This window comes from Elephas maximus, chromosome 1 (genome assembly GCF_024166365.1).
Source record: "Elephas maximus indicus isolate mEleMax1 chromosome 1, mEleMax1 primary haplotype, whole genome shotgun sequence".
NCBI classification, from domain to species: domain Eukaryota; kingdom Metazoa; phylum Chordata; class Mammalia; order Proboscidea; family Elephantidae; genus Elephas; species Elephas maximus.
Genome location: NC_064819.1, coordinates 118,396,429 through 118,418,730, shown reverse-complemented (window position 1 = coordinate 118,418,730; position 22,302 = coordinate 118,396,429). Strand labels below are relative to the sequence as shown.

Here is a 22,302-nt window from a genome sequence, read left to right as displayed (position 1 = left end):
TGAGGCCTCCTGACTAAAAGCCACAGCCTTGTATAAATGGGGCAGCTGCAGGGGCTCCAATGTCTGGGACAAAAGCTGGAAGGTATGGAGCACTGGTGGCTGCGACAGGAGGAGGAGGTGCGGCACTTAATGGGGAGCACCCAGCATAAAGCCACAGTCAGACAGGCGTGTGCCAGGCTGAGTCCTCAGTCTCCGAGTGATTCTAAAGAGGACGGGACCTGAATGGGGCATCTCTCTTAGGTTGTGGCAATAGCCTCAGTGTTCTTATTCAGCTGCAGATTTTTGAAGGGAAAGAACCTTCCGGCTTTAGGTTCTGTAATTCAGGGGAAAGGCTAGAGGTCTTCTGTTGCTGGCCACATGACAGATTGGATACCATAAACCACCCTCCCACTGAAAAAAAAACAGTGCTGGACAAAATATGAAAAAAAAAATGTAGATCTATTAATGAGCTATTAAGAAAAGTCAAATCCTAGGGACTGCACAGGTACTACATCTCCCACCAAGCCTTTGCTCTTGCAGTTATTTTAAATATTAGAACAGAGCACTTACATTGTAGAAGTGGGAAGATAAGTCACTAGCTTGAAGTTTGAGTTCGATTTTCTGCTAATAAAAACACTGAGGCACCTCAGTCTAGGATACCACTATGAAGATAGATAGCTGCCATCGAGTTGATGCTGACTTATGGTGACCTTATGTACAACAGGATGAAACGTTGCCAACTCCTGTGTCATCTTCACAATCACCAGCATGTTCGAGTCCATTGTTGTGGCTGTTGGGCCAATACACCTCTCTAAGGGTCTCCCTCACCCTCACTGACCCTCTACTTCACCACACATGATGTTCTCCTCTAGCAATTAATCCTTCCTGATGAAGTGTTTAAAGCAAGTGAGCCAGCCAACGTTCTGTTGTGATCCTAAGGTTTTCACTGGCTTATGTCCGAAGTCTCAAGTAGCTCACCAGTCCATCTTAGTCTGGAAGCTCCGCTGAAACCTGTCCACCATGGGTGATCCTGCTGCTGTTTGAAATACTGGTGGCAGAGCTTCCACCATTACAGCAACACACAAGCCACCGCGGTACAACAAACTGGACTAGTGGTGCTGGACCAGGAGGTGCTCAATTATTGTTTCAAAGCAGTAGTAATAGACCATACTTTTAGTTCTGAAATGCAAAATACTGGAAGCCTCAAAGTAACCATCTGCACTCTAGTCCTTTGTCCTCTAGGACTTGAGGTTTCCAAAGAGGCCAAAAACTAAGTGAAAGCAAGAACTCCGAGAGGTAACCACTGGAGCTGGCTTTTTGCCTTGAAGGCATTTGCAAAATTCTGATGACCTTGAGTTTCTGTTTTCTCCATGAATGCACATGAGGAAAAAACCTGGGAGAATCTAAAAGGGCTACCCCTTCAGGTTAAAGGCAAAGAGATTAGGTTAGGGGAAGAGAAAAGGTTAGTGATGAAAATAAACCCATCTTACTTTCCCCCTCTAGGGAGGACAAAGGAAATCTAACTTAAATATAGGAAACCCTGGTGGCCTAGTGGCTAAGTGCTACAGCTGCTAACCAAAAGGTCAGCAGTTTGAATCCACCAGGTCCTCCTTGGAAACTCTGTGGGGTAGTTCTACTCTGTCCTATAGGGTCGCTTTGAGTTGGAATTGACTCGACGGCAATGGGTTTGGTTTGTTTTTTTTTCTTTCTTTTTGGTTTAAGATAAATATAAATGGACCAAATGCTGCAGTTAAATTACAAGAAATTATCAGCCTAGAAAAAATGCAAAACCAAGGTCAGTGGTGGAAATGGCTTGGAGATTAGTTGTTGAAGCAGGGTGGAAAGTGCATTGAGATTTATTCTCTCCCCTCTTCTTCTGCTGTGTAGGTTTGATAATTTCCATAATAAGAAAATTAAAACAGCAAAGCAGCTATATTCTGCTTTAAAAATACACATCTAAACCATAGGGCATAGAAAGATAAAAATAAAGGGATATGTTCAAAGGTACCAGGCAAATACTAACCAGAAGGAAGCTGGTGAAGATATTTTAATATCAGTCATGTCAGACTTTAAATAAAAACGCATTTCTAAGATGTAAAAAGGATCACTTTGCCAAGAAGATATAACACTTCTAAACTTGTATGGACGAAGTAACAGTGCCTCAAATTAGACAAAACACTACGGACAGGGATACAAGGGAAAATAGACAAATCCACCATTATTGTTGGAAATTTTAGCATTTGTCTGTATTTGTTATGATGCAGCCCCCTCTGATGTTCTTATTTCTTTATGTATGTATATGCCCTGCTTTCACCGACTATGCCATAAAGACCATTGGCTCAGGAATTGGGGTACAGCCAGGCCACAGAGGGTCTTCAGTAAATATTTGCTGAATGAGAGAGTAGAATCTTACTTTCTTCTTACTTGGGTAACCTGATGCACTGTTGAACATGCAACAGTGCATGTAAAGTGAAACCTAGAGGGTGTGTACAATGAATGCTCCTTGGCTAATCCCTCGAATGGGCAGAGGTTTCCATAGTAAAGGGTAGGGTTATAAATGCTCACTCAATCACTACCAGCACCCAGGTGACAAAGAAGAGTCTAGAAGAGATAAGGTTAGTGATGAAGTTCTTATACACAAGTCTTGGTCTTGGTTGGGTAGCTATACGATTTTGTTGTCAAACTGAAGCTTATAGTCAGCAATTGTTTTTACTTCATGGTTAATTTGATATTCATTATTTCTAAGCTTGTTGTTTTTAGGTGCCATCGAGTCAGTTCCAGCTGTTATGGATCAAATCGTGTCCCCCAGAATTGTGTGTCAACTTGGCTAGACCATGATTCTCAGTATGGTGTAACTGTCCACCATTTTGTCATCCGATGTGATTTTCCTATCTGTTGTAAGTCCTACCTCTATGATGTTAGTGAGGCAAGATTAGAGGCAGTTATGTTAGTGAGGCAGGACTCAATCTACAAGATTGGGTTGTGTCTTGAGTCAACCTCTTTTGAGATATAAAAAAGAGAAGGAAGCAGAGAGACCAAGAAAGCAGTGCCGGGAGCAGAGCATGTCCTTTGGACCCAGGGTTCCTGTGCTGAGAAGCTCCTAAACCTGGGGAAGACTGATGACCAGGACCTTCCTCAGAGCCGACAGAGAGAGAGAGCCTTCGCCTGGAGCTGGCATCCTGAATTTGGACTTCTAGCCTCCTAGACTGTGAGAGAATAAATTTCTCTTTGTTAAAGCCATCCACTTGTAGTATTTCTGTTATAGCAGCATTGGATAACTAAGACACGACTCATAGCAACCTTGTATATAACAGCACGAAATGTTGCCTGGTCCTGCAACATATATTTGGTGTAGGTATAAGCTTACTTACATCAAATAAAAGGACCGGATTTTTTTTTTTTTTTCTGTATAGTAGATAGGTAAATGAAAAGGAGATAATGAAAGTACATCTAGGCAAGGCCTTTTAAAGCCTTTCATTTCCTATGCATGCTATACACAGTATCAGATATGTTAAATGTACCTACATCCACGCCAGACAGTAAGTATAATTTCAAAAATAAGTCTGGAAGAGGAAAATGGTGCTTCAGTTGATTCATTGACATATACGCTTAGAATTTTTTTTTCCTTTTTTTGTTTATTGTACTTTAGATGAAGGTTTTCAGAATAAACTAGCTTCTCATTAAATAATTAGTATGCATATTGTTTTGTGACATTGGTTACCAACCCCATAACATGTAGCTTACTAGAACTTTAAACATTTGTTAAATTTTTAAGCTATTACATGTTTTCCTCCTTGGGCACATGTCAAATATTTTTGTACACATGAGACAGGATATTAGGCACTAGCTGCACTGTGCCAGGCACCTATCAAATAAACTAAATCCTTCTGTATCTAGGTATCTACTCTGCATATGATTAGATCTAATCCAAGTGATCTGACATTGTCATCTTCCTTTGGGGTCCTGCATCCTTGGGGAACTGTGCTGAGAAGCGAGTGTATATGTGGATTTGCGTGTATGTGTGTGGGTGGGTGGGTGCGTGTGGGGGGGGGACCTCTCCAAGTCAAGCATTGGCATTTACAAAATTTTCTAGGGGTTATCCCCATCTTTAAACAGCAACAGACCATGCTGTGACTCATTTATTTTCCAAGGAGCATCAATGACCTGGGCAGATAAAATTTTCTTTCATGCCTCAGGTATATTTTTTATTTAATTACATTTTTAAGCCTTGCGAGTATAAATCAATCTTTTATGAGTTTTGGGAAAACAGATCAATCCATTTCAATGGATTTGACCCTGATTGAAAGAAAATAAAATTGAAATATAGGGGTCTCTGGAGAAGACGCTTAGCATATGAGCTTGGGGTAGACCTACTTCCTTAATCGTTTTGCTATAAAAGTAAGCCCTCCCCCCACCCCTAGTAATATTGTTTGTGTAGTAAAAATGCCATATAAATACTTGAGATCTTTCTTGGAGGGGCTGGTTCTGTGTAGGAGACTTTCCCTTTGGCTGGTAATATGTCAAGTCCAACTAACTAAATATTTTGCTAATATGTATGTTAGAAAAGAACAGAAGAAAGATAATTCATAATTACAGTGGATTATAACTTTAAAGCTACATTGGAACTACTTTTTAAGCTATACTAAAAGCTTTGGTTGGGCTGCTAGTATTGCTTTCTTTCGACTTTAAAATATATTTTTCTCTGATGGATTATAAATTTAAAGCTAAAATAGTGCTAGATCTTTAAACTAGCAAATTTAAATTCTGTGAGGAACACAGATTTTGTATCCTGGCCCAAAACTTCTGCTAAAGCTGGCAATCTCTTCAGTTAGCCCTTGATCATTTTTATTATCCAGAAAATTCAATAAAAGTCTGCTTTTGCCTAACTGTTCAAATAATTGAATATCGTTTTGCCTAAATTATTCAAAATGACTGTCAACATTGTAAGTAGAATTTCACCCCAGAAACGCTTGTGACCTTCCTAGCGCGTGCGTTCAGCAGACAGGAACACAAGGCAATAATTGAAGGCATGAAAAGAAAGACCAGAAATATTGTTAGAACTGGAAGAAGCTGAGGAGATGATAAAATTCCAAACCAACTCCTCCTTTTAGAGTTGAGGAAACTGACATCTTTTAAAGACCTTTCCCCAGGGCTGGATCCTATGCATCTAGTACTTTGTTAGACTTGGAAAGTGAAGGGTGGCCTCCCATCCTAGGAATGATGCTCCAATTCTTCTCTCAAATGAGAGTCAATAAAAATGGTCTAACATACAGAAAATTATAATTCTCCAAACCTCCTTCATTCCTGCCCTTTCTCTACGCTTGTTATTGTTAGTTGCCATCAAGTCAATTCCAACTCATGGAGAACCCAGGTGCACACAGCAGAACTCCAGCAAGTTTTCAAGTCTGTAACCTTTTGGAAGCAGATCGCCAGGCTTATTTTAGGGGACACCTTGGGGCATGTTCGAACCAACCACCAATATTCAGGCTAGTAGTCGAGCACTTAACCATTTGCCCCACCAGGAACTCCTTCTCCAGTCTTAGCCACATACAACTCTAGCACTTCTCCACTCACCCAACTTTTTGAACATCATGTCCTACAATTACGCCCGCCCAACAGTCATTGGGAAGAACAACCTGGGGCCACACGCTGAGCCTCAGGTGCAGGTTAGCTGGGTTTTCACTCTAGATATGGCTTCTCAAACTTTATTTTAATATGTATGTGGATGACCCTGGGATCTTGTTAGAAATGCAGACTGATTCAGTAGGTTTGGGACACGGACTGTGATTCTGCATTTCTAACAAGCCCCCAGGTGATGCTAATGCTGTGGGCCCCGAACTACACTACTGAGAATGCCTTCCACTTCTATCAGAAGCAAGTTTGACTTATTTTCTCTCATATGAGTATTGCTGCAATCTGGATATACGTGTGTGTGTGTGTATGGCATTTTCTGAGTCCTCCCAATGTTTAGTAGTTTGCATACAATATCTCATTTTAACCTCATATCTAACCAAATAAATACGAACTATTTGCCTCATTGTACAAATAAGGAAACTGAAGTCCAAAGAAGTTAAGAAATTGCTCAAGCTGAGATTTGAACCCAGGGCTTTGTTTTTTTTTCAGTACCTAACTCAGATATGTGTTCTTCCACATTTTCCAAAAGGACCTGGGTGTATTTTTTACTGAAGGACCATATTCCAGCTGTCCAATTGTTGTCATGTCATCATCATTGCTCTCTGCTCACTCCACCTTAGATGTGCACATCTGGGGCTCTGGGTGGGGGAGTCATTCGCACTGCTCATCTCAGATGAAGCTCACCTCAGGTGAACTTCGTGACACCTAAGACATAGGTCTCAAGTTCCAATGCTGTAGGACCCATGCAAGGAGCCTACCTGGTGAATCAGTTTTGTGTAATTCAGGACAGACCTGTTGGCCAATATCCAAACCAAACCTGTTGCCATCAAGTTGATTCCAACTCACAGCCACCCCATAAGACAGAGTAGAACTCCCCAATAGGGTTTCCAAGGCTGTAATCTTTACGGAAGCAGACTGCCATATCTTTCTCCCACAGAGCAGCTGGTGAGTTTGAACCCCTAACTTATGGTTAGCAGCCAAGCATTTAAATCACTGAGCTACTAGGCTCCTCTTTTGGCCAATATCAGTGGCAGAAAATCCAGAGTTGAAGAGAGGAGTGTGAGTTAATACTCAGCTTGAGCCATTGGGCTCTGGGTCTTGCATTTTGGGCGAAATCCAGAAAGCACTTCTCCTTTGTTCCCTGCTTCTTTATTTCCCAGGGACAGAATGCATGTTTCTGCTGCACCTGTTCTTTTCAAGTTCTGACAATGTACTTTTTAACAATGAGGATTAGGTCTGATTTTTGAAGCTTATACAAACTTGGTTTTCTCTATTGCCAAGCTGTGGTTTATCCTAATCTTAGTTGATACTCATTAGAGGTCAAGGAAAAATGAGTAGAGAACCAGATCTAGGCCCTTGATCTATAAAGCCCTGAGGCAGGGAAGGGATGGGGGTCAGACAAACAAATTTATATTTTTACGTACTCATTCTTTAAGGTTGTGTTCATTTCCTGTAATACCATATTGATTTTATGAAACCCTTAGTTCATTCTGACTCATAGTGGTCTGATATAAGTAAGGGCTCCTCGCCTCCTTGATGAGGAGAAAATCTTTAGAAGATTTTCTTTTGCAGGGTCATTCATAAAGCCATTATATTCATTCCTGGTTAGTGGTTAAGAGCTCTGGCAAATCCACCAGCCACTCTTTGGAAACCGTATAGAGACCCTATGAGTCAGAATCGACTCCAAGGCAATGGGTTTTTTTTTTTTTTTTTTTTGGTTTCTCAAAACGCCAGAAGCAGCCTCTCAATCTACAAAATAGCTTTATGTGTATCATTTACTCTTTTTTTTTTTTTACTGTGAGATAGAGCATATGTACAGAAAGTGAAAAACATTTATGTACAGTTTAAGACTAATTATTAATTCTATTCAAGAAACAGAATATTGTCAGCATCCCAGAAACCCTCAGTGTTACTCCCCAATCATAACCCCCATTCTCCTCTCTAGAGGTATCTTCCATCCTACTTCTGTGATAGTTATTTTTGGCTGTTCTTCATAGTTTTATCTCCTATGTATGCATAGTTTAGTCTTTTTTAGAATTGTCATAAATGGAGATATACCATATGGCATGTGTTAGATTGTTCTTTAAATATATTTTTTGTATTTTGTCCCTCAAAAAGCCCTGAACCAGGAGTCATGACAGCCAAACCCAAGCTCTACTACTTTTGTGGCAGGGGCAGGATGGAGTCTATCCGGTGGCTGCTGGCTGCAGCTGGAGTGGAGGTTGGTTCCTGGTTGGGAAAAGGCAGGAGGGCAATTGGGGAGAGATGGAAGTGGACTCCTTCCCCGTTCAAAATCCAAGACAGGTGACTCCAAGCTGTATCCACTCTTTCCCTTTCCAATCGTCCTTCTTTTGTAGGAAGTGAGCGAGGCATCAAAATCCAGTGTGTAAGTGGGAGTGGCGGAGTGGGAGGGGGGAGATGTTCCGGAAACTTCAGAGAGTAGAAATGATCTTGTTGGGTTGCAAGGCAAAGGAGAAGGAGAAGACTCACATTTGACTCATTCTCTCTGTTGGGATTGGCTGGTTTTCTGGGGTCTTTGTAGCTCTGCCTCAGCACCTCAGTCACACTCTACTTCTGGCTGCCATCCTGAACCTTAGGCGCAGTCAGGTCCCCCCTAGAGCCCTCCCCTGAATGACCTGCCCCACAGATATCCTTCCTCCCTTGACTGAATTCCCTCCCCACTGACTTTTCCCTAGATGTTCACAGGTGCCTTGGAATTGTTGTTTCATGCAGGTGTAGACTTCTTTTTCCCTATTTGAATTTCATCTCCTCTAGAGCAGCAACTCATTACCTTCTTTATTTTACCATTTGTTTAAGGAAAGTGATTGAATTCTTTAAATTGAGGTGAGGGGAAGGTACTGCTTGTCAGTCCCTCTCTATGTTCCTCTGAAGTTCTCTTCTTTTGGGTAGACTTCTCTCCTAACACTGATCACCTTATTCCTTCCCACCCATTAAGATTTGGGAGGCAAAAAAAAAATTACTCCTTCCCACAAAAATTTTAGAACCTCCATCAATAGAGTGTGGTAAACTCACCTGCATGATGATCTTTGTTCTTTTTTAATTTTTATTTTACTTTAGATGAAGTTTTAAAGAACAAACTAGTTTCTCATTAAACAGTTAGTACACATATTGTTTCGTGACATTGGTTAACAACCCCACGACATGTCAACACTCTCCCTTCTCAATCTTGGGTTCCGTATTACCAGCTTTCCAGTTCCTTCCTGCCTTCTAGTCCTTGCTCCCAGACTGGTATGCCCCTTTAGTTTTGTTTTATGTGCATGTTCAATTTTTGGCTGAAGGGTGAACCTCAGGAGTGACTTCATTACTGAGCTGAAAGGGTTTCCAGGGGCCATACTCTCAGGGTTCCTCCAGTCTCTGTCAGGCCAAGTAATGACCTTTGGATCCCTTTCATTGAATATGTGATCATCATGGATCTCTTTCAATGAGTATGTGGTCATCAGAGGGAAATTATATTTGTCTTGATACAGAAGGAGAATAACACAGAAGAGGAAGAAGAAAAAAAAAGCAAGGAAAAGGAAAAGGAGAAATCTTTGGGGAAGTTGGAGGAAAAGACAAGGGTTTGGGGAGAGAGAAGAGCCAAGGTGAAGAAATGAGAAGATATGAATAGGGAGGCTGGGAGAATCCTTTAAGTAGGCAAAAAACAAAAAGGGGTGTCAGCCCCATGCTAGTCTAAGCTAATCTACACACAAGTTCTGTCAGAATTTTCAACTGTGTGGTAGTTGATAATTGGTGGTTCCTTCGTAGATTTTCCTTCTGGGAGCCTTTGGGCATTCTACAATGTAAGCATTTCTTTTTCTGATTACCTTAAATTATAACAGTTATAGCAATACCTTTCTATTCTTTATCTAGTTTGAAGAAGAATTTCTTGAAAAAAGAGAACAATATGAAAAGCTGGAGAAGGGTGAGCCTAAATTTATTTGATGTTATTACAAAAATAAAAATTTGTTTCCAGAAATATTCATTTTGATGTAGAACACAGAGCTCTAGAATGACAAATATTAGAAAAGGCAGTCTCATTGTACGACTGCTAACATTATTATTTTTTAAAAATTATTGTACTTTAAATGAAGGTTTACAGAGCAAACAAGTTTCTCATTAAACAATTAATACACGTATTGTTTTATGACATTGGTTGCCAACCCCACTACATGTCAATGCTCTCCCCTTCTCGACCTTGGTGATGGCTGACATTATTGATTGCTCACTCCATTTCTAGTGCAGAGCTAAGCTTGTCATATGCACTGTCTCTTTGGTCTTCACAAAAGTTTATCAAGTTGGTTGTACTATCACCACTATTAGATAGGATTGCTGTGGGTTGACTAATGTGAATTTGTTCAATACTCACACTCCTATGGAAGAATCCTTTAAGAATTTTTAAATACTGATCCAGTGGGTGGGAGGGGAGAGGGAAAAGAGAGAGTGAATCTGACCTAAGATACTCTCTAGTTCTCATGGTTCATATTCATTTTTTCTTGGTGGTTTTAACGGATTAACAAAAACCATTTTATCATGTTACAATAATAGAATCAAGAAAACTATGGAAAAAATGTTTTTGATTAAATTTTGATCAAAGAAGGGGTCCTTAATCCTTATAATCCTCCAGAAAAACTTCTCACACTGAGAGAAAAGACTAGTACTTTTTAAACTCCTAACAGCGATAACATTGCTTTCCTTATCTAAGGATACCAGAGTAGGCCCCATTGTCGCTGATAGACAAACATGAAATTAACACAAACTATTTTTAAGAAGGACATTCAATTGGCTAGTTAGCAGACCTGACACTTACCAACTATATGACTTTGGGCAAGGCCCTTAAGTTCTCCGTATTTCTGTCTCCTTAACATAAAATAAAATAATCTCTGTGGTCATAGATTGTAATGTTCCAGCAGATCTTACTGAGTGGGGGAGTCCTCTTCCCACTGTTGTCCAGGAACTTTATTATCTGGAATCCCCCAAAAGCTCTTCTTCTTTATCTCTGTGCCATTCTACCCCAAATGAGGACAACTACTGGTGCATAGTAGGGGTTAGGCACATATTTACTGAATAAACTCTTCCCTGATCATTCTAACCTGAAGTCCTCCCTAACAGCCTCTGAAGTCCTCCAGCCTTCCCTGAGTCTATGATGCTTCTATGTTGCTTAGGATACCTTCCTGAACATTACAGTAATTTGTGAAAAGAGGCAGAGAAGAACAGCAGAGAGAGCACTGGACTGGGGGTCAGAAGGCCCACGTCTGTTGGCTTAGCTGTCCCCTGTGTTAGTGGGGCCAGTGTTTGCTTTCACTGGCCTCCATAGGGCTTCTATCTATAATATGAGGGAATTGAACAAAATAATCTCAAAGATCCTTACCTGCACTATTGAGCTGAGATTTTTAAATCCCTCTGAGAACTGTCAGCTTCTAGAAGCAGGGACCATTTCTAATTGATGTTTGTTTCAATCACAAGCACTAGCCCAGTGCCTAGATTTTAGATTCTCATTCAACACTGAGTGAATATAGAAATATCTTTAATAAATGAAGGTTTTGCAGCCGATCCATAATAATAGTACTGATATTTCCAAAGCATGGTCACAGTCATAGTCTTATTTCTACTCAAAGAAACTCAGTAAGATGAGCAGGACAGATATTGTTAAAGATCAGAAAATAGATTCAGAGACTTGCCTAAAGTCAGAACTAGACAGGGACACTGGCTTCTCTGGAAAGCAGTCACTGGTTCCTGGGGTGGTGTTCTCCCCATTAGCTGAGACTATTTCTATTCTTATTAAATCAAGTGGCAACAGTACTAGAACCAAATCAAATAAAACCCAGTGTCGTTGAGTCGATCCCAACTCGTAGCGACCCTATAGGACAGAGTAGAACTGCCCCATAGAGTTTCCAAGGAGCGCCTGGTGGATTTGAACTGCAACTCTTTGGTTAGCAGCCATAGCATTTAACCACTATGCCACCAGTGTTCCCAACAGTACTGGAAGTTGGGAAAATTAACTGTGGCCTTTGCCAATGCACTAGTGAAGTCTGGTTTCTATTCTGAGTAAAGTTAGTTATTCCTTATTCTCAGCAATGTAGAGCTGTTACTGGAAGCTTAAAGATTATTCATTTATTCAAGCCCCCATGAAAATAGCACCATTTATAGCACATATGTAAATCTATTTGTACAGGCATTCACTTGCAAAAAAAAAAAAGAACTTAATTTTACTGAGCATTGATTACTGACAGCATTCATTTCTTCCAAAACCCTGCTCAATAGAAAATTAGTATTTTAGAGAAAAGAAAGCTGAAGTTCAGAGAAGTAAAATTTGCTCGAAGTCACATGGCTGGAAAGGGTGAAAGCTGGCATTTGAACCCAGGTCTGCCAGATTTCAGAGCTTGGTTCTTGCTGCCACGTCCACCCTGTTGCTGTGTAGACCTAGAGAGATACCCGACGTGCTTTTTAAGAACACAGACTCCCAGACTCTACCCCTGAATCAGAATAACTGGGAAGCAGGGTGGGTATTTTTAACAACCCCCCTGCCCAGTGATTCTTATATACCCTAAACTTTGAGAACCAGACACGCTTATAACACTTATACTATAATCGTGTTTAGCCAACACACAAATATGCATGAAACCATCAAATTGATCTCAATTTTACATGAAGCAAATGGTAAACATTTCCTCAACAACTGGGGTCTTTAACTCAGCACTTTGGGTGAAAACTAAAAACTGCTTTCGTGAAATTAGAAGTGGACTTCCTTCCTGCAGGCTCATGGCAACCAAGGAAGGAGAACATATTAACCTCTCTTTGCTTAAACCACAGATGGATGCCTGCTTTTTGGCCAAGTACCTTTGGTTGAAATGGATGGAATGATGCTAACACAGACTAGAGCCATCCTCAGCTACCTGGCTGCCAAGTACAACTTGTATGGGAAGGACCTGAAGGAGAGAGTCAGGTACCATTGTGTCATGCCTGCACTTGATACTTAGCCAAGTTTCTGCAGATCTGGTTCAGAGGCAGCCTTTCAGCCTGAGCTGAGGCGAGAAAAGGGGTGATGCTCTACTAGACCTGGAATACCCTGGGATGAACTCTGAATAAATACTCCAGGCCTTACCACTTTGTATGCTAGTCGTAGCAGTCTGCATTCAGCATTCTCATATTCGCTCCCGACTCCTAACACGATTTGCCCTCAGAAAATGACTTGGTAAACTATTCTACATGAAGGTGGAAATTACTGACTCAGAACACATATATTGAGCATAGTTTCAGTGATTTATTACCACAAATAATGTGTTTTGAGGTAAATAACAAATCACATCAAACACAGTGGCTTAAGTCAGTCAGCATGTATTATTGCTCACCATTCTATGCGTCAGCGGCATGTGTCTGCTAATCTGGTCCAGGCCCCACTTATCTCAACAGGACCCATTCTATGTCCAGTCAACCAGCAGTCAGCTAGGTGACTCTGATTTTGGTTGTTGGCTGGCTGTCAGTAGGGGTGATGGAGGCAAATGGGCCATGTGTCTTTCATCCTCCCAGCCTGGGCTTGTTCTCATGGCAGAGATGCAGGGTTCTAAAAGAGAGAGAGTAGAAGAACATAAGGCCTCTTAAATTCTAGGCTCAGAACTGGTCCCTCATCAATTCCACCACATTTTATTGGTCAAAGCAATGCATGAGGTCAGCTCAGGAAATAGACTCCATCTGTTGATGGAAGGAGCTGCCAAGCGTCATTGCAAATACTGGAGGGGCGAAGGTTTGTGGCCATTTTTTGCAACCTATGTACAGCAAGCATCTGCTGTGTGCTGTAAACTGTGCTAGGCCTGGCTGAAATGATTGGGTTATTCCTCCCAGGAATAATTTAGTTTAACAGGAGATAAGCAGACTGAAGACAAAACAAGGACTTGCAACTACAAAATTTCATCTGGATTTGGGGAGTCAAGTAGCCTTTTCAGTGGTCCTTGAAAACTCATTACCATAGACATGGACGTGGTGTTTAGTCGACATACGCATATTCTGGTGGGAGAAAGCCCTGTGCTCAATTATTGAGAGAGAGAGAGAGAGAATAGTTTAGGAATGAGCAAAGTTCATAACGAGTAGCAGCCTACGCCCAATGTTCTTATACCTTCATCTTTAAAACAGACTTAGTTGTTCCAACCTGCAATCCCAGACGGTGTATGAATAGTTTTCTTTTATAGCAATGTAGAAAAGTATTAATATGCAAAAGCATTCTGTTTTTAATTGTTTTGATGCATGTTTTTAATTGTTTTTTCTTTTTTTAAATGTCCATTTTTTTTTTCTAAGATGCATGTTCTAAGCTATAAATTGTATCATTAATAGTCTTTTCTCTGGGTTAGCATAAATTGTAATAGACTAAAATAAGTGGGTTAAGTGACAATGTAACATAGAAGAAAAATGATTTCTAATTCAGATAGGGCAATGAAAATAAATTACGCTTTTTTTTATATAGTACATACACTTATATAGTAAATATACTTAGAAAGACAAAGACTACGCAAGATCATTAAATTAAATTTGTTGGGTAATAAGCACATAGTGAGGGATACTAAGACATACAACTAGCATAAAATGACTCCAACAGGCCAATAAGAAGTAGTAATATATCTATTATTATTGTTATTATTTTTTTAATAATACTTTTTCAGTGTTTTCCAGCAAAAGGAAAATTTTAAAGGAAATGAAATCTAGCTGTTTGGCTGACCTGGCTAGGAAGGCAAACTCCTTTCTCAGTTGACAAGTCAACAGAAGATCTGCGAAATGACATATCTTCCCTAAATGAGTGAAAAGTTTTGGCACTAATTGCTTTGCATATTGGTAAACTTCATTCAGTTCAATTTTTAAAACAATAATAACAATTGTTTGTGGCAGAATTCAGCTGAAAGGCATCCATTAATTCTTTCATATATCCCTTTATTCAATAAACCTTTCTAGAACACCTACTAGGCCCCAGCCACTAGTCAAAAAAATTACTCCTGAGAGTGGAAGCTTAAGGGAGAGAATCAAAAATCATTTGCCCCAACATCTATTTATACCATAGAAGTGTTGGCTTAGGAAACCCTTTACTCAGAGTTTCCTCTCTGAATGAGAATCGAATGGTGTTTCCTCAGGATTGATATGTATGTTGACGGCACCCTGGACCTGATGCTAATGATCATGCTGGCTCCATTCAAACCCCCTAAGGAAAAGGAGGAGAATTTTGCCTTAATCATGAAGAAAGCAAAAACCCGTTACTTACCAGCCTTTGAAAAGGTAGGCTGCTGGAGTCCAGGGCTTTTACATCTCCTGTAGTTGATATGAATTTTTAAACAGTGAATATTTGAAAAGACAGAGGCTATGTTAGAGCTGGGAGCCCTGGTGGCACAATGGTTAAGTGCTCAGCTGCTAACTGAGAGGCTGGTGGTTGGAACCCACCAGCTACTCAGGGGGGAAAGATGTGGCAGTCTGCTTCCAAAAAGATTTACAGCCTTGGAGACCCTATGGGGCAGTTCTACTCTGACCTATAAGGTCACTGTGAGTCAGAATTGACTTGACGGCAGTGTTTTTTTTTTGATGTTAGTGTTTACTGCTTTTGAACCAAATTTTTAATAAGGATTCCAGAACAAAAAGCAAGTAAAATTATAGTGCCTTCAACAAAACGGAATCAGAATAAACTAATTGGAATGAAAGAATATAGCTGTAAAAAAACGGAATGGGGGTGGTGTCTGACCTCCTCCAACCCCATAAGGGGGAAGAACCAAGATCAACAGCCCAAGGCTGACTCTGCGAGGGGGAGGTCAGACACGCCTCTTCTCTCAGCCATCTTTGCCACCTCTGACACCAACCGTCCCTTCCACACTGCTGGGTTTGATAATTCATTGCAATGGCCACACAGAACTCACAGACCAATACTCCCAAGTATGGGGTTTATTAGGGAAGTAACAGGTTACAATTCAATTCAGGCTCAGGAACACTCAAATATACAGTTCTTTCATTAGGATGGCCTCTTCCAGTCGTGTTCTCAGGGGCACCTTTCCCTGGCTATAGGCCTCTACCCAAAGGCACTCAGCTTTCTCTCTCTGTGGGCTGGGAAGCTCACTGTGCCGTCTCCTGCTGCTGGGTCTCTCCTTCCACTGCCTCTCACTGCCTTCAGGGTTACAGCTTCCTCTATCTCCTGGTCCCAGGAGCCTCCCAGCACTGGCTCCTGGCTGTTCTTCCTTGGTGGTGGTGGGATCTTCCTCTCTGCTCTGGCACTGGCTCTCTTTTAAGGCAAAAGTGATCAATCTCCTTGGTAGGCCACTATTACCCTATCACACAATCACCTGGGTGGGAGTTACAAGACCATGGGTAGAAAGGCCACACACGAAAGTAATTAATCATACCACAATAGCATTTCTGTTCTGATTTTTAAAATAAGCCATCAGCCCAAGACATCACCATCTTGATTAAATTCATTGTATCAGATAGTAGTTTTAGGTTTAATAATGGAGGCAAATCATGCCTCGATTCAAAGACAAAGTCTCACAAAGATATAACTTTACTGAAGTTGTTTTGGAGTGGATGTTAATTACAAGTCTGATAAGGTTCCGAGAGAGAGTGGAAGAATCTAGAGGACACAATACATTTGATAAGGTTCCAAATCTAGAGAATAGCGTGAAACATGATAAGGAAGGCTTATCCAAAAAAAAAAAAAAAAAACAAAGCCCATAGTGGAGTCCATTCCGACTCATAGCAACCTACAGGACAGAGTGGAACTGCCCCATAGAGTTTCCAAGGAGTGGCTGGTGGATTCTAACTGCCAACTTTTCATTTAGCAGCTTAAGCACTGGCTCCATAAATATTTACTAGACAAAAGAATTCTGTGGTATTCACCCTCAGCCTTAGCCTTGGGAAAGAACGACTTATTATTGACTACCCAAGAGCACTAGAAAAACAAGTTCCTGTTTGTCCAGGATCTTGTACAGTATTGTTAAAATACCTTCCAAAAAAAAATTAATTTGATTATTTGAGTCATAATATTAAATGTGCTTTGTCATGCTACAGGTTTTGGAATCAGTGTATAGCCTAATCCAATACCTCTCAAAACATTTTAAAACAGCTTATTTGTTCAAATCGAGATCACATTCAAGCTTATTCATTGTAATCAGTCGATATATTTCTTAAGCCTCTTTCAGTTTACAGGATTCCCTTTAACCTCTCCCTTTTTCTTGCCTTTTTTTCCTTTGCATTTACTTCATAGCGTTTCCCACTGTCTGGATTTTATTAATTTCAACTATGTGCTTCTTGATTTGTTTTGATTTATCCGCTTGGTGTTCCTTTGGTCTGAGGATTTTTATTTTTAGTTCTGGAAGACTCTCCATCAAATCCAAAAAAAAAAAGCAAACCCACTGCCATTGAGTTGATTCGAACTCATAGCGACCCTATAGGACAGAGTAGAACTGCCCCATAGAGTTTCCAAGGAGCGCCTGGTGGATTTAAACTGCTATCCTCTTGGTTAAGTAGCCATAACACTTAACTACTACACCACCAGGGTTTCCTCTCCATCAAACAGCACTTGTAAATGACATCTGTCTCGCTCTGCCTTTTCCATCCTTCTGGGCTTCTGTTAGGTATATTTTGGAGCTTCGTTTTGTCTCCCGTGCCTCTTAAATTCTCTTTCATGTTTTCAGTCTCTTTATGTCTGTGGATTCCTCAAGCCTGTATTCTGAAAATTATTAATTCTTTTTTTGGCTTTTTAACTTCTCCATTGAGTTTTTAATATCAATGTTTATATTTTTCATTTCTAAAATTTTTAGCTGCATCTTTTTGAAATTCATATGCTCTTTTTACCCATACGCTTTTTAATTTTTTGAACATTATAAGCATTTTTTTAAAATCATCTTACAGATTTCTCTCTTGTTTTTGACTCTGTGACTCAAAATCCTCCTTTTTTTGAGTCTGTTGCCTTTGCGTAGAAGGCAAGATGCTTCACACACTGTGTAATTTTTAACGGTGAGCTTCTCTTTAGCAGGAACCATCTTCTACATATTTGACCCTGTCTGGGTGTTTTCATCTTTGCTTTGGCCAGGACACTCTACAATTCATTGATTCTAGGCATCTTTTTCTTTCATACTAATATTTATTTTTATTCTTGTACGCATAACAGAAAAAGATGCAGTGTCTGAATTTACCTTTGTTCCTTATTTATGGAGTAAACACCTATTTTGTGCATATGGTAGATAAAGCTACACCTGAGGAATTTTTATACAAGTCACCCCCAATTTACGACGGGGCTTCGTTCCCACAACACTGTTATAAGTCGGTTCTGATGTAAGCATCCATGTCTGTGGGTTTCACATCTGCGGATTCAACCAACAACAATCGAAGATATTTGGTGGTGGGCGGGGGGGAGGAGGGGAGAAAGTTTCAAAAAGCAAAACTTGAATTTGCCACGTGCTGAGCACCACAGGAACGTAAGGATGTGTAGCAGCCCCCCACCATTTCACAGACCCTCAGTCTCTCTCCAGCCCTCCTCATTGGACCATTGTTTGGCTCATATATGAGGAACTTGAGCATTCTCCGATTTTGGGATCTGTGGGGGTCCTGGAACCAATCCCCCATGGAGACCAAGGGACAACTGCACCTCCTTTTTTTTTAGTTTTCATTATTATTACCTTTTATTATCAGTATCATTATAAATGCAATCTTTATTCATTCTTTGGGGATTGGCATGAGAATGATAACATCAGCAAATTACATGCTGCAACATTGTATGTAGTACATATCACTAAGGATAAGATGTTAAAAAAAAAAAAGGACTTAACCACAGTCCTAAGAAGTACAGTTCCTCTTAACTAGAATATCTTGTAAGTCTGGAACTACTTATATTTGATTTTCACTGATTAGTAAAAAAACTAGTTTTTTACGTGGCTCAGGTTTGGGGTCGTTGGTGACTTTTTTTTGCTTTTGGTATAGCAGCCAGAAGAAGCCCTGGTGGCACAGTGGTGAAGCAATCGGTTGCTAACTGAAAGGTCAGCGGTTGGAACACACCAGCAGCTCCATGGGAGAAACATGTGGCAGTCTGATTCCATAAAGATTTCCAGCCTTGGAAACCCTATGGGGCAGTTCTATTCTGCCCTGTAGGCTCGCTATGAGTCAGAATCAACTTGATGGCACAACACCACCACCACCACCACAACGTAGCAGCCAGATTCTAGCTAACAGTGGTTTTTGTGTATGCTTGTACGGGTGGATAAAGTTTTACTTCACCACCTCCAGGGAGCCTGGTTCCAACACTTCACCACCCAAGAGGCCTTGATAATCACTGAAAAGTTAATTTCCAAAAGGTGCGATGTATAAGAGTGTCAGTTTCATCCTATACTCACAAGCATTGGAGATTATGAAGAAAAAGACTCTTCAGTAAATCTGATTCGTGGAAAAGATTCCATGTTTTTGTAACTGTTTGACCAGGCAAAATAGTCTTTTACTTTTATTCGATGTCTGTTATTTTTCTTTCTGTAGATTTCGAAAGACCATAAACCAATTATTTTTCTTTCTGTAGATTTTGAAAGACCATAGGGAGGATTTTCTTGTTGGCAACAAATTCAGTTGGGCAGACGTGCAGCTGTTAGAAGCCATTTTAATGTTGGAAGAACTCAATGCCTCTGTTCTTTCTGACTTCCCTCTGCTAAAGGTAGTGTACTATTATTAACATCCACAAAAAACAAAAGCGACAAAAAAGAAATAAACAATGCAATAGAAAAATATGCCTCCAGATCAATCTCAAAAGAAACTGAAGAAGACTATTTTAAAAATCATTATTTTATGTATTTGTTTTATTTGTTTTCTCCTGCTTACACTCCACGATCTGTTAGGAAATAAAACCTTGTGAAGGGAGAAAGAACCGATTTGATTTCTAGCATGAACATTCAGTGTCTTCCTATATTTTAGTGCTTCGAGTGTTTTTTCCTGGAGGAGCAAGGCTGGCAAGCCTGTCTTTGTTGCTTTCTTGTCCAATCTCCAGCAGACCCCACTGCCTGCTTTAGTCCTGCTGACACCAGGTCCCCACACAGCCCCTCGATCACCCAGAGCTTCTGCTGGCTGCCGCTTCCTGTTTCCTGTTGTACAGCCCCATTTCCCAGAGTGCTTAAGGGCTTTGCTGCTAACTGGAAGTTCTGTCCTTCAAACCCACCACCTGCTCCACGGGAGAGAGATGTGGCCGTCTGCTGCTGTAAGATTACAGCCTCGGAAACCCTATGGGGCGGTTCTACTCTGTCCTTTAGGGTCGCTATGAGTGGCAGTTGACTCAGCAGCAGTGGGTTTGGCGTTCCCTCTGTCTCTGCCACTGCCGAACCTTACCTGGTCTGTTCCAATTCCTTCGGAACATTTTATTTCATAGGTAAACATGAGTTTTGTAATTCATGAAGAGTTTTATTTTTCTTATTATAAAAGAATGCAAGTTCATCGTGGGTACATTAGACATTCATATAAGCTAAAAGGTGAAAAGAAAGAAAAAAGACCTTATAATCCTACCAGCCAAACGTTAAAGCATTAAATTTCCTGATCTATTATTTTGCCTTTTCCCCTAGAACAGAATGGCTTATATCATGTTGTGGCCTGCTTTAAAAATTTTTTTTTTTCACTTATCATGAGCATATGTACATGTCATCAAATAGTCTTCTGCAATATCATTTCATTTTATTATAATTAGGCAATAAAATCACATATTTTTTCAAAATCAGAGCTATAAAGGTCATAAATGGAGAAATCTCATTCGTGCCACTGCTCTCCCAACTTCCCGATCCCATCATCACTTTTATTGGTTTCCTCTGTGCCCTCCCAGTTATCCTACTTATGCAGAGATAAGCAAAGATAGATAAGAATATATGTTTTTTTTCCCTCCCTTTCTTACACAAAAGATAAATATTTTGTCATTCACCAGTTTTTTTTTTTTGTTTGTTTTTACCAACAACACATGCTAGAGATCTTTGCCTGTCTCTACAAAAAAAAAAAAAAAAGGACTCTCCTAATTCCTTTTATGTATAATATTTTAAATTACTGGGTTATGTCCCTTGTCTTGGGTTCCCCTTTTCCTGGAAATATAGGTTATTTCCAATTCCCACTGCATTGATGTGCCTATAGCTGTTTCTTTGCTTATGCTTATTCTCTTATAATAAGTTCCTAGAACAAGAATTGATAGGTCAAAGAATATGAATTTTTTGAGGCTTTTGATATATGTTGCCCGATTGTGACAATGATTTTTAACAAAACAATTAAACTTATGCTAAACACACCAGCAATTTTTGTATCTGCCCCAGGGGATATCCAGCAAACATGTTTTGAGGAATTAAGTGTGATTTAACACACTGGTCTCCCAAAGATCAAGGTCTGAGCAGCCCCCGCTGATGACAAAGCTCTGATTCTTAAGAGTTTTTGCGACTGTTACTGAAGCCTGATTTTATGTTTCTCGTTTCAGGCATTTAAAACAAGAATCAGTAACATCCCTACAATTAAGAAGTTCCTGCAGCCTGGGAGTCAGAGGAAGCTGCACCCTGATCAGCATTATGTTGATGTTGTCAGACACATTTTGCAGTTCTAATGGCCAGTGGGTCTTATGATGGCAAGAGTCATGACCAATCACACCACCGGCACAAGCCGTCTGTAGTGGATAACAAAGCCAACATTAGATTCTATAAATAAAGTATCTGAAAATAAAACTAGACTGCCATCAACCACAAATGCCTATTAAATGCCATATGAAAATGTTCATGATGTGTGAAGCTTTTTTTTTATAATTTTTATTGTGGTTTAAGTGAAAGTTTATAAATCAAGTCAGTCTCTCACACATAAACCCATGTACACCTTGCTACGCACTCCCAATTACTCTCCCCCTATTTTTTTTTAATGAGACAGCCCACTCTGTCCCTCCACTCTCTCTTTTCATGTCCATTTCGCCAACTTCTAACCCCCTCTACCCTCTCATTTCCCCTCCAGGCAGGAGATGCCAACATAGTCTCAAGTGTCCATCTGATCCAAGAAGCTCCCTCCTCACCACCATCCCTCTCCAACCCATTGTCCAGTCCAGTCCATGTCTGAAGAGTTGGCTTCAGGAATGGTTCCTGTCCTGGGCCAACAGAAGGTCTGGGGGCCATGACCACCGGGGTCCTTCTAGCAGACCATTAAGTCTGGTCTTATGAGAATTTGGGGTCTGCATCCCACTGCTCTCCTGGTCCCTCAGGGGTTCTCTGTTGTGTTCCCTGTCAGGGCAGTCATCAGTTGTAGCCGGGCACCATCTAGTTCTTCTGGTCTCAGGATGATGTAGTCGCTGGTTCATGTTGCCCTTTCTGTCTCTTGGGCTCTTTATTGCCTTGTGTCCTTGGTGTTCTTCATTCTCCTTTGATCCAGGTGGATTGAGACCAATTGATGCATCTTAGATGGCTGGCTGCTTGCTAGTGTTTAAGACCCCAGACGCCACTCTTCAAAGTGGGATGCAGAATGTTTTCTTATTAGATTTTATTATGCCAATTGACTTAGATGACCCCTGAAACCATGGTCCCCAGACCCCTGCCCCTGCTATGCTGACCGTCGAAGCATTCAGTTTATTCAGGAAACTTCTTTGTTTTTGGTTTAGTCTAGTTGTGGTGACCTCCCCTGTATTATGTGCTGTCTTTCCCTTCACCTAAAGTAGTTCTTATCTACTATCTAAATAGTGAATACCCCTCTCCCGTT

The 22,302-nt window shown here is 40.5% G+C and overlaps 1 protein-coding gene across 1 annotated transcript; it reads left to right on the top strand.

Annotated features, from left to right (window-relative positions):
- The first annotated feature begins 2,054 nt into the window (after positions 1-2,054).
- LOC126082014 (glutathione S-transferase alpha-4-like) lies at positions 2,055-21,288 on the top strand. The gene is made up of 7 exons (XM_049894310.1): positions 2,055-3,187; positions 7,732-7,834; positions 9,484-9,535; positions 12,424-12,556; positions 14,727-14,868; positions 19,136-19,267; positions 21,050-21,288. The coding sequence occupies exons 2-7, from the start codon at positions 7,748-7,750 to the stop codon at positions 21,170-21,172; spliced, it is 669 nt and encodes a 222-aa protein (XP_049750267.1). The 5' UTR covers positions 2,055-3,187; positions 7,732-7,747; the 3' UTR covers positions 21,173-21,288.
- The last annotated feature ends 1,014 nt before the right edge of the window (positions 21,289-22,302 follow it).